This window comes from Antennarius striatus, chromosome 3 (genome assembly GCF_040054535.1).
Source record: "Antennarius striatus isolate MH-2024 chromosome 3, ASM4005453v1, whole genome shotgun sequence".
NCBI classification, from domain to species: domain Eukaryota; kingdom Metazoa; phylum Chordata; class Actinopteri; order Lophiiformes; family Antennariidae; genus Antennarius; species Antennarius striatus.
Window position 1 is genome coordinate 28,291,472 of NC_090778.1, and position 12,889 is coordinate 28,304,360.

At 46.9% G+C, this 12,889-nt stretch overlaps 1 protein-coding gene across 2 annotated transcripts in view; it reads left to right on the top strand.

Annotated features, from left to right (window-relative positions):
* Window positions 1-12,889, top strand: part of ncor2 (nuclear receptor corepressor 2) — a 58,810-nt gene that overhangs the window by 17,857 nt on the left and 28,064 nt on the right. For both annotated transcript variants that reach the window (XM_068310755.1, XM_068310756.1), the window contains exons 5-8: window positions 708-890; window positions 5,024-5,137; window positions 11,443-11,499; window positions 12,091-12,143. In XM_068310755.1, the coding sequence (XP_068166856.1) occupies window positions 708-890; window positions 5,024-5,137; window positions 11,443-11,499; window positions 12,091-12,143 (407 nt within the window). The remainder of the gene's footprint in view (window positions 1-707; window positions 891-5,023; window positions 5,138-11,442; window positions 11,500-12,090; window positions 12,144-12,889) is intronic.

Here is a 12,889-nt window from a genome sequence, read left to right on the forward strand (position 1 = left end):
TGACACAAACACGACTCCTCACCGTCGGAGCAGTAGAAAGCAGAAGTAGATGAACGGGCTGAACCGCTGCGTTCAGGGGCGACGCGTTCAGGAGGCGTTTGTGTTGTTTTAATCGCTCCAAACCACTTTTGTTTTCTATTGATGTGTTGTGTGATTTTTGTCCAATACCATCAATAACGCTGATCAACAGTGAGCTAGCTGGACTCATCAATTCATTGCATAAAGTCTGTTTGGATCGATGAGACCCAAGCCTTTATTGTCATGGTAACCAAAATACACAGAATTATAGGTTCCATATATTTAAATGATATTCTCCTGCAACAGTTTAAAGACACCTGTCGACATAATTTTCTCTTAATGTTCACAGAATGACGACTGATCAAAAGAATTTTCTTTAATTTTCTTTATTTTGCTGATTTTTGTGGAAATCATGAATAAAATTTTCATTCAACAGCTGCCGAGGGGACACTTATTGTTTTGACTGACTGATACAACAGTTTCTAATGTGTTGCCTGAAGACATGATTAACACACACACACACACACACACACACACACACACACACACACACACACACACACACACACACACACACACAGACTCAGGGTTAATGACACCAGTTCGTTTCAGAGTGTAGAATTTAAACAGTTTTTGTATTCTGTTGTTTGACACCTGTGCTTCCTGTCGCCGCCCCCCCCCCCCTGCAGGAGCGTGGCAGCACCATGGGGAAGCTTGAGCCCATCTCCCCCGTCAGCCCGGTCCACATGGACCCCGACTTGGATCTGGTGCCGGCTCGCTTCTCCAAGGAGGAGCTGATCCAGAACATGGACCGCGTGGACCGAGAGATCACCATGGTGGAGCAGCAGATCTGCAAACTCCGCAAGAAACAGGTGGGCAGGTTTTAACTGATGTGGTAACCTTGAGCCTCGCGCAGGCTCTCCTGAGACCGGCGCCATCTCTCCTTCTGCTCGCACCTTTGATTCTTAAGATGGATTTATGTTTCTCCACGGAGAAGCCGGGCCGGTCCAGCTCTGAACACCTCCAGCTTTGGAACTGATTTACATTTCTGCCTGTGGTTTAACCTTCAAACCTGTAGATGCGCGTCTCACTGGGAGTGTATGCAGCAGAAAGATGGATGACGGCGTACATATTTGTCTAGTTGCTGAAAGAGAACATAAATAAGGAGCCGTACCCCGTTGTGTTGACTTTCCCTCCGTCGGTGCGAGATAAGAAGGTGGCGACCCCATCGAGGATGCGTTCAGCAGCGGATGTGACCTTCCTGCGTCATAAAACATGCGTTTCGCAGTTGAGTGCTGCTCGGCTCAAACGATTCGCGTCTCTGAATAGACTCGGATCGCTCTCGTCGTGTGAGCTGCAATGAAACGGCAGCGTCGAAAATCGTAGCGACTGAGCTTCAGCCAGCGCCGGCATCCCTGTCAATTTTTCTTAGTGGCGCTCTTTGGCTCATTTGAACTGCTCGTGTGTGTGTGTGTGTGTGTGTGTGTGGGTTCTTCAATGTGACTTTTCCTGCCAGTTGGCATCAGTGCAGCGGAGTCTTAAACAGACTTGGCCGGGTTGGGTTGGCTATACTCAAGTTCTGTAGCCGCCGCAAATCTGTACACGCTCTGCTGCAGGCAGCTGCATTCCCTCTGCTCACTCCGGGCTTTTTATTTAGGAGGAAAGTAGGTTAAAAATGTAAAAGCCTATAAATAACAGCTTCCCTGGGGGAGAGGAAGGATTATAGTGCAGGTTTGTGATGGCTGAACCACTCGTATCCCCGCCACAGTCTGCCTTTTGGCCGCCTGCCATGTTTGGTAGAGACGCTATCTGGTGGCGCGGAGCCTCCTCAGCGGGTTTGAATCCACGACTCGTTTCTCAACATCGACGGCCGACAGCCTGACGCGTTGATCCCGGCTCGTCTGACGGCGTTAAAGCTCTCCACAGGAGAGTTTAGCAGCTTCAGCCGACACCCGTCCCACCGACCGAGAGGAGGACCTCAGAGCCGATCGTCAATAACGGCCGTTCACGTTGAGCTTCGAAGTTACTCCATCAACTAAGAACCTCCAGAAACAAGTCATTTGAGATACGAGCCGTGCTTCGGTTCACGACTGCTAGGTGGTGGATGGATACATCATCAGTGAGACCGGATCTCATTTTCGTTGGTGGAGTAATGACGTACCTGGGTTTTATTCTGGATTAAACTCAGTTGGGTTTTATTCTGGATTAAACTCAGATGGGTTAACCTTTCGGGTGTGTTTACTGCACACACAGCTGTTTGGTTGAGAATTCTCTGTTTACCCGACTCACATTATCAGAAGACGAGTCCTCAGTGTTTGGGGGGTTACCCCCCCCCCTCACAAGGTTAGTACAGATTAGCTCCAGCGGATAAAGTCATCCAACAATTCAGCTTCTATCCGAATGCTTCTGCGCGTTCCCTTTGTTCTCAGAGAAGACGTGATCAAATCAGGTTTTTTTCCTCTTCTTTTAATTAAATCGGAGCTGAACGGGGCTGAGCCGTTGGACTGGTGAATTATTGAGAGGCTGAGCTCTGCTGCTCACAAGCATAAATCACTAACCCTCCTCCCAGCCTCCCACGGTCCTCACACGGGGTTTTTATGGCGGCTTTCTTAACGGTCCCGCTTTCTCCAAGCATTAAAACATCTGGACTAATTAAGCGGCGCGGTAAAACTTTATTTAAAGAGTCCTGGCAGAGTTGGCGAGTGGGCGGGGTCGCGTCTCACGTTACCGTGGCGTGTAAACCCCGGTTTATTTAGTTTTACTCTGTTGGTGGGTTCGGGGGGGGGGGGTCTCTGTGGGAATGTCGGAGCGTCCCTCACCAGATGCTTATCCAGGCCCATCATGGAACACGATGATTCATGTGGATCTCTGGAGGAAGTGTGAGGGCGGAGTCTGGGGGGGGGGGGGGGGGTGTCGATTGGCTTCACGCACCCCACCCGAGGAAGCTCGGCCCGCCGACAGCCAGACGCAGCTGGATGCACTCAGCTTCTGTCTGCAGCTCACAACCTGCACAGGTCACGGTCAGCCAGATCGTGTCAGGTTGTGTCACGGGGGCCGCAGCTCACAGAGGACGCCGATTTTATGCTGACGGGGGTTCAGAATCGTCAGTTCTGGTGAAAATAGTCGAGTTTCTTTGAATTGGACGTTTAATGTGATTTTATCACCTTCTACTCTTTAGATTTGCTCTTTGTAAGTTTATGGACTTTCCTGGATTGCCCTGAATGCACCGTCGTCAAGAGGGTTGGAACACGTAGCTAACTAGCTAACACACCTGATTGGCTTAGGGTCTCAGGGCGATCCGTCGCTGCGTTGGGGTCTTTCCTGCTTGCTGGAAACGGTTAGCGCAGGTTATTCCATTTAATATTGTGATGCTAACATGCTATCCAACTCTTCCTGTATGTTTCAAAATAAAAGCACCCAAGCCTTTGGTTTCTCAACAGGGATTTTAATGTGAAATCTCACTCCGCCGTCTCCCCTCCGGCTTCACGAGGCCTTCTGTTCTCTATGATGTTGAACGTCAGCGTTAACTGGAATCCTTTATGCTAGCAGCCAACAAAGACACGTCAGTGTGTTCATGAGACCGAACCGTCACCACGGCAACCACTCCATTCTGGAAATGTTCAGAGACCGAACACAACAGCTGCTTCAGCCTTGATGTGTCGTAGGATTAAAGATGCTAACGCTCCATAAACATCTTTAGCCATTAGCATCGGACGATTGCGCTCTGATGCTCATTGGTCGGCTGAGTCGGTCACGCTTTGCTGCATCATTCTAATTTGTGTCCAGCTTCTTTCTTAATGTCGGAACAGACTTCTCCTCCTCCTGGAAGGGAACGCGGATGAACAGGAAGTGCACGGATGAAGCGCTGAAACACTGATCGTAACAAGGCAGTCAGACTGCAGCATCCCGCAACACCCCTGAATTCAACATTTTACCCTGACCTACACATTTTTGTGACTCTGGCTTCCTGAAAATGGTGTTTTTCGTTTAGTGATTATGTCTCATCAGGTTTCAGAGATGTGTACGCCAAAAAGGTATAAAAGTACGGCGTCGTTCCTCGCGGTTAATGCGTTCAGGAACCACAAGGGATTAAGGAATTCCGCAATAGAGCGACAAACTATTTATCTTAAAATTTACGGTAATTTAAATGTTTATGAACCCTCCCCATATTGATATTAAACCACCTTTTTCTGTATTACCTTTTCCCACACTCTGATAGACTGTTTAAAACACTTTTGTGTCTCAAGTCCGAGACCCCCCAGAACATAGCGCACGTCCGGATGCTGTCAGCCAATACAATGCGCATAAGTATCATGTGACTACCTACCAAAAATCCACGATGAGTACAAAAGTTGAAATTTGACTTTGACCTAATTTTGTAAAGGTCAAGATCATCATTTCTTTTTCATCCCCTTTGCTGCTCGAGTAATGCGCTTTTTTCATCTTTCTATCTGCAACGGCTGTGAATATATTCGGTGGACTAACGCACGAACACTGACAATTACAATACATCACCGCCTTGAAGCGGGATGTAATAACGGCGTTCTCTGCCACCCTTAAATGATTGGTCTCCGGCTGTGTTTGGGTCTTGTTCAGAGCAGATACTTCCTAAATTTAACTGATTCATGCGTACAATGGTTGGAGTAACGCCAGTGTGATTTGTCAGTTAGAGGAACTCGCCGTTTCCCAGTATTTGTCTGGTGTTGATTTGCCACATTTTCCTCTCTCCTGTTTTTCTGCTGTCTGCCACTCTCACTGGAAGCTGTGTCCACACAGCAGGCTTTGTTTACAGGCTGCTGGAGTCGGTCTTTAATTAATTAGACCCTGGGGAGTTAAGAGCTAGCTTCTAGACACTCAGTTTGGTCTCTGGCGGAGAGCTGGCTGAAGGACGTTCCCTAACCCGACCCTCCCAACAGGAACCGTCAGGCCGCTGTTCTTCCTGGAAGATCAGGATCCTTCTGGAAAAAAAAGTGTTAACTGTCATCTTTGTGCGTTTGTGTTACAGCAACAGCTGGAGGAGGAGGCGGCAAAGCCCCACGAGCCCGAGCGACCCATTTCACCGCCACCCAGCGAGGCCAAGCACCGCAGTCTGGTGCAGATCATCTACGACGAGAACAGGGTGAGTAGACACGTGCACACACACACACACACACACACACACACACACACACACACACACACACACACACACACACACAGTGTTCTTGTGAACATCTGGGTGACAGCGCTCTCCAAAGTTCATGATGGCTGATGTGAGATAACACGCCACAGTAATCCCTCGTTATTTGCAGTTAATGTGTTCCAGGATCACCTGCAAAAAAAAATTCTGTGATATAGCGACAAACTATTTTATTATTTACAGTAATTTAAACGTTTCTGAACCCCCCCCCCCCATACTGATATTAAACCACATTCTGTCTGTATTACCTTTGTCTGTATTACACTCTGATAGACTGTTTTAAAACACTTTTAAGTGTTTCTTTAATACACGGAAGTGTGCTGTGTTTCGTGAGTCTCGGAACTCACACGGATGTCAGCCAATAGAATGTGCGTACATTATCAAGTGACTACCTACTAAAAATCAGATATCTTGAAGCCGTTCATCTTGGAGCTCGAATAAGCGAGGGATCACTGTACACACAACCCGTGTTACTGATCACTGTACACACAACCCGTGTTACTGATCACTGTACACACAACCCGTGTTACTGATCACTGTACACACATCCCGTGTTACTGATCACTGTACACACAGCCCGTGTTACTGATCACTGTACACACAGCCCGTGTTACTGATCACTGTACACACAGCCCGTGTTGCTCCTTTGGTGCACCTCCTCCTGGGGTGTAAAGGTTTCTTATTATTAGCCAAAAGTTATTGGCCAGTTATTACATTTTTGGCTTATTACATTTAGAAAACGCACAAATTTATTACGTTATCGGCTGTTATTACATTGTCAACTTCTTCATGACTCTACATATGTGAGAGCAGAACGCTGGGGGGGGGGGCAGCTACACCTTCCACCTGCAATCAGCAGATAATAAATCAATTAACTGCTGTCACTAGAATCAGCCGGTTTGTCCTGTGACAGCAGGGGCATTCGCTCTGGTTTACAAATGTGCCAGTGAGTAATTGTCTGTATCCAGTTGCACAAAGGGATGCAGCGGGTTGCGCTAGGCGTGCTTGTGTTGGGTTGCGCTTGTGCGTCGCCCAAACTCCGATCACGTGTTGACGAGCGGACAAAACGCGGGTCGCTGGCGTTAGATGTGTGTTCACAGCCTACCAGAGCCTCCCACTCGTAGCTGCCAGGCAGAGCCGCAGCCTGATGAAATGAGCTGCTAAAGGTCAACACAGGAGTTGTGATGAATCACACGCTGGTGCGACACACACCGGGGGTAAATATTTGTTTTTCATCACCTTTACAAGCGAAGCCGCTTTATCATTCTTCACAGACAAGAGCAGCCGAGCAGGAAATCATAAAAAGCGATTTAGAGGCGTTAAATCAAGGGCAGCGTTAGCGCGGCGTGGCTTTGTTCAGAGCACACAGACTGATTCTAAGTGCTCTCGGTCCCCCTAGTGGTGAAACACACACGTCTCCTGGGTGGGAATTATTAGCACACACACTCTCCTCTCGTTGTCTGAATGAGTTAAAGCTCTTCAGAAGAAACGAGACGTTGGACGTTTTCACATGTGAAGCAGAAGCATTTCGTAATGCTGATGATGTCACAGATTGCTTGTGTATAACAACAGGAAGTGGCTCGTTGCTCAAGACATATCTTAAAGTCAAAGGATGACCCATGCCTTACTCCACAATGCAGCCTGACCTCTGTAACACTCCCCACTTCCTCCTGATTGGCTGGACTCAGACCCACTGCCTCCACACTAAGCCGATTATCTCGCTATGGAGAACAAACTGGCTTCTGTAGCAACGTTGTGATTTTGCTCAGCGTAGCATTTACTCGTCCACTTGTTCATGCTCGATCTTGTTAACCAACAAAACCTTTGGTTTGACATTTGTGGAGGAGTGAACGTGAGCTTCTTAGCTCATATATTACTCAAAAACTGTGTGACAGATTTGATGAATGTTTCCACAAGGGTTTTGTGTGCCGGTTAAAAATGAACCTGGAATGGACAGGGAAGCAATCTAGATAGGGATGGATGTTAAGCGTACAGCGGTGTTTGTTTTACTTCTCGTCTAAACAGAACACAAACACTAAGGACATTTGTGTTTGGTAGATTATTTCTCTATAATAACAGTGCTTCTTGGAAATAAATCTTCCAATATATTTTTATATAAATTTGTAATATTTAAACTTGTCAGGAACATGTGTTTATAGGGTGAGCAACAGAGCTGTGTCTAGGTTGTGCCCATGAAAAACATAACAAGTCTTCTCTACCCAATCAAATGGCTTTTCCTGCTATCGACTTTTTTTGTTGGATTAGATGATTGAAATGTGAAGAAAGAAGTGGAAGGGAATTACAAGAGGAATAAACAGGCTTTCCAACGGTATAAGATTTACTTCTGGGAAGCAACGTTACAACAAATAATCTACTAAAAACAAAGTTCCTTACTTTTAGTGTTTTCCATCCAGCTTGTGATTTTGTGTTAAATGGAACGAGGATATTTTTGTGTTCACATGGAAGGCAAACATTTTTGGACAGGAACTTTGTTCAGATGAGTCCAGCTGCTGCCACAATCCAATGGTACCATTCCCCATTCCAAATTTCAGGTGGTGCATCACCTGTTTGTTCATCAGCTTCTTCATTCATCGATGGTAAAATCTGCTTTTTCAGCAGATATCAAAGAGTTGCCGTCCATGGTGGCGGGGGCCTCTCGTTGATCAGGTAGAGTGATCAACCACGCTCATCAATATATAGTCTAGACAGCTTTGAAAACACTGTACTTGTACAGCGTCTCCCTGTCTAACGCCCGTAAGTCTGCCGGAATAGGGTCCAGCAACCCCCGTGACCCGCGACAGTGGAATAAGCAGAAAATGAATCAATGAATGAACAAACGAAAATACAAACGTCAAGACTCAGTAGATCAAAGGAAACTCTAGATCCTACCACCTTGTGACGACCACATCTTTGATGTTGAGTCTGTTATGATGTAGTTGAGGACATTGATCTTCCTTTGATCTACTAAGTCTTTTATTGTTTGACTTTTAATGACAGTATTTTCAAACCAATCTTTACTGTCTGTATATTGATGAGCATGAAGACTCTCATGGATGTCCAATAAGATCACAGACAGAGTCTCTAAAACGGAGCATTGACAACATGGAGCTGGATCCTTCAGCATCCATGATTGAAGGCTTCAACAAACTGGCCCAGAGGTTCCTGACGAAGATCACGTCTGAACAGTGGGACGGTTCAGAATCAGGGATGATTGACAAGGAAACTGAACAGATCCTCAACACGTTGTTCATGGATATGGATAGGGCACTGACCTACAATGTTCATCAGGCAGTCACTCAGGACACATCAGAAGTGTGCCAAAGAACTGACACTTCTCACCTGTTACCAAACACTTCCTGTTTGTCTAATGGATCAAGGACCAGCCCTGTCACAGAAGAGCAAGTTAAAGAATTTAGAGAAATGATGCGTGAGGACTTTCTCCAGGCCCTTGCAGAAAGAACGGGCATTCCAGAAGTTGCCAGTCACGAGAGCCCAAAGATTCCAGGTTTTGTGGCCAGAGAGGACTTTAGCAGCAGCTCCGATGGAAGTGGTGCCATCAATGAAGGAACTGGGCAGACCAAAACGGTAAAGCGTAGACGAGCAGAGGTCAAGAACAACGATGACCTGCCTAAGGACACAGGAATGGTGTCTACCCAGAGCGGCACTACCTTGGTGGTCGTCCAGTCCATCAAACGGATACTCGATGAAGCCGCAAACGATGTCTGTGCGACCTCCAAAGAAGACATACCAGCAGAGGAGCTGAGACGTATTGAATCAATCCCTTCCCTGAATACTGGCCAAATAGCAACAGAAATTGTCACAATCATTGAGGAAGAACGTGACAGAGAAAGCAAATCCTCTGCCGATGAAGAGCTTAAATCTCAAGATAAAGAAACCTTTTGGGAAAAGGTGGTGGCCAAACTCAAGGCCTTTTTTGTCCACTTCTATTTTAAGGAGTCAATCCTCAAAATTGTTGCAAAAAGAAGGAAAGAGTTAGACTGCACTTCACCTGAAGTTGAAGAACCGCTCTCCTGTTTGCTTGAAGGGGTAGCATATGTGGTCGAGGGCTTGATCCCAGAGGAGGAAGAAGAGACCGGTGGCACAAAGGGTATTTGCCTGTACACGAAAGTTGCTGATGAAATTGGCAATCCACAGGCAAATATCACGAAGCAGCTGGCTAGGATGGTGTACCACCATCTACCACATGGTGGAACACCGCTGAACTCAAGGCAGGAGATCATCGTCCATGTCGACATGTTCACCAAAACGATGTCGAGCTGGCTCAACTTGCAGCTTCAGCAACAACAGAGGAAGAAAGACGTCGTAAGTCGTACATTGAGGAAGATAAAGGGAGCAGCCATCCCTCTTCTTGCTCGACCAGTGGCCCCCGCCATTATGGATGTTGACTCTTTGGCACCTTCTGACGAAGCAGCTCTTGCCATCGTCGCAGAAGCTGATGTAGAAACGAGTGCTACGCCACCACCAACGTCACGTAAAGACCAGGAATGGCAGTGCCATTGGATCGTGGCGGCAGCTGTGAACCAGATTTTTCACGAGGAATTCAGTTTAGTTGAAAACATCATGGACATCGTTGACTCGTTGACGTCGATGCTCGTCACCAAAATCCAAGGGTCAAACATCACCCTAAAGTTAAACGGACCCTGCGTCAAGAAGATCTCCAAGGCGGTCCACAAAGATTTGTTCCAGCAGTTTGGCAACAAAAAGGTGGTGGCCATGAGCCTGGTGTCAGAGAAGACGTTGACTTACGAAAAGATCATCGAGGCTTTAGCGAGACAGCTGGAGAAAAAGAAACGCAAGTGGTTTGTCAGGTTCTTCAGACATGTTGGCAGCTTCTGGCAGGATGCTGGTCTGGGTTGTGTCAACAGCATCCGTTTTGTCTGTCTGTGTCCTAGAGTGTGACGCATCACATGCTGGAATAAAAATGGAATACATGATGAACTGAATTCTTGAATGTCTATTAAATGATTGAAAGATGATGAACAGGGTCTCATTTGGACCCCCTCCCCCGTCTGCATCTCTTTTCTTGATGGTCCAGTTGCTCTGCCAAAACCCACCTTCATCTTCCTCACCTTTCTGCTCACCGTCATCTCCCAGATACTCTCAGTGGGTGGTGGAGTGAGATTGGTCAATATCTAAATGGGGCATCTGCACACTCTGGCCCGTGGGCCAGGTAATCTGGCCCGCCAATTTTTAAAAAAATCTTAAGCTTAAAAATGTAGCTCTGACTGCTGTAATGATTTCAACCCATTCCCTTGGTTACAAGTCAAACATCAGCCAGTAGTTTGTATTACCGTAGGCAAAAATAGGGATTTTAATTGGCGAACACACAACGGTGGTGTTATATTTGTTATCGTGATTTATGTCATCTGGATGTGAGTTCTCATCTTAAAGCTCAGTTCTACTCCAGGTTGAACTAATCAGTGCCAGGAAACGAGGAGGAATCCTCGCAGTCTGCTGCCCCCGGAGGACGGGAGGCTGCTTCTAGTGGTGAGGCAACACCTGTTACACCTCCTGTGTGACGAGGAAGCAGGAGGAACACTCTGTGACTCAAAGCTCTCCTTACGTTACTTCCACGATGGATCACACAGACGTAAAAGTTCCCCCTGCACTTCGTCGTTGTGTGTCAAAGCGCTTTCCAAACTCGAGTCGTGTCCCGTCACCCAGTCTCACCGGAGGAAAGACGGAAAGCGACCGACGGAGCGGCGCGTCACTGAGGACAGCCGGTGGGATGGATGAAACGGGCCGAGCCTGCAGGAGGGAGGGATGCTCACATGCCAGGAATAAATATAGACGAATGGAGGAGGTTCATCTCGGTGTGATTGTTGTCGGTAGTAACCTGGAGATCTTTCCGTACTTATGGGATGTCTCCTGTGAGATCTGACTCCCCTCGTCCTTCACCCGTTGGTTTGCTCACCCACTCACTTTCCCTCCACTCCCACTCGCTTTCCTGCCTTCGTGTTCTTTCTCTCCACCTCTGTTGAGGGGAGGCGAGCTCGTTTTTTTCCTCTTGTAGAGGAGAGATTGAGCCTCAGCCCAGATGAGTTAAAAGTTCTAATAATAGCCGATGCTTCCATCCATCCAACCGACCATCCATCCATCCATCCATCCAGCAAGTGGTGGTGTAGCTCCAGCCCATAGCGTGCATGCTCACTATGTTGCCGTGGTGATGCCAGAGGTGCAGGCAGCCGGCTAATGCGCTGCTTGTGTTTGTGTTCCCTCCCCAGAAAAAGGCAGAAGAGGCTCACAGGATCCTGGAGGGACTGGGCCCCCGGGTGGAGCTGGTGAGTCATCTTTGCTCTTGTGTGTTTTTGACGTTGAAGGGTATTTTCCTGACTGTCAGGTTGGTGGGACGGACGGGAGGATGCTTCAGATGAATGGGTAGTCTCTGTACACCACATCAGTCAAACTAAGAATCTCGCTGTTAGCAAACTGAGTTGCATGTTGCTAAGGAACTGTGAAATACATGCTAGCATTAGCTGTCAGCAGCTCCCAAGCTCTCAGATGTATTCATCGTTTAACCGTGTTTGTCCTGCTGGTTTTCAGTTTACTGGTAGTTTACGTCAGATTTCATTCATTAATTTTTATCATAATCCCACTATTCTGTTTCAGTCCAGTTTTACACTAAAAGCTTGGATGTTATTGTGGTCAAATGAAATAATCGTCTAATTGTTATCAAATCGTTTCTCAGACATCGGTTTACTGTTAACATTGGAGTCCATCGAGTGAAACCGATCGTTGGACGACGGTTTCAGCTGCTTCGGGTTATATCTGTTTCCTCTGGACAGACGCGTCGTCTCGCCAGCTTTGCCTTCGTTTCAGATGTTTGTTTTTCACAGCTGATTGTCTGATCTGTTCTTCCTCTCGTATTCCAGCCGCTGTACAACCAGCCCTCTGACACCAAGCAGTACCATGAAAACATCAAAATGTGAGTTTGTCTCCACACAAACCGACACGCCTGAGGTGTAAGTAGGGAACCAGACACCCTTTAAGGGGTTTAAAGTTCTTCAACGAACCCGAGGCAGCGCTGAGGTCAGCTAATTAATGCGTGAGCTTCATATTCAGGCTCGTCTCAGACGGAACTGAAGCGCAGTGACCCATAAAGACGTGTGACGTTGTAATTGGCTTCTGCCAGAGAGTTTCTCGTCTCCAACTCCTCATTCCATCTTGGAGGACGGCAGAGATTTCGAGAGGGGCGGGTCAGATTGTTGCTATGCAATCATCGTAACTAAAGGTGTGTCATGGCTGCAGCCAAGAGAACACATGAATTCAGAAACGCTGAGAATAAGAGGCTCCGCTGTCAGTTTGACAGGAATGGTGGAAATGAAACCAGCCGGCAGATCAGTCAAGTTCTGTTCTTTCTACTTCAGTTTACTTCTGTTTTTAGGTCAAGTAAAGAGACGGTAATAACAAGCAGTGATGTCACACCTTTTAAGTCACGTCCTTGGAAAACAAGGTCAAATAAATAAAAGAGATACCAGAGATAACAGATAACGGTTGAATGATAAACAGCTGAAGGTGAGATACCAAAAGCTGCAAAAGCAAAAATGGTAAAAGTAGATAAACAGGAAGTGGAAGTCCTCAACATATGAACACAACTGGTTCTGAGAGGCTTTTCATACGTTGAATTGTTTGTAAGTCGTTATTTATCATGCATCATCTCCATGTGAGGAC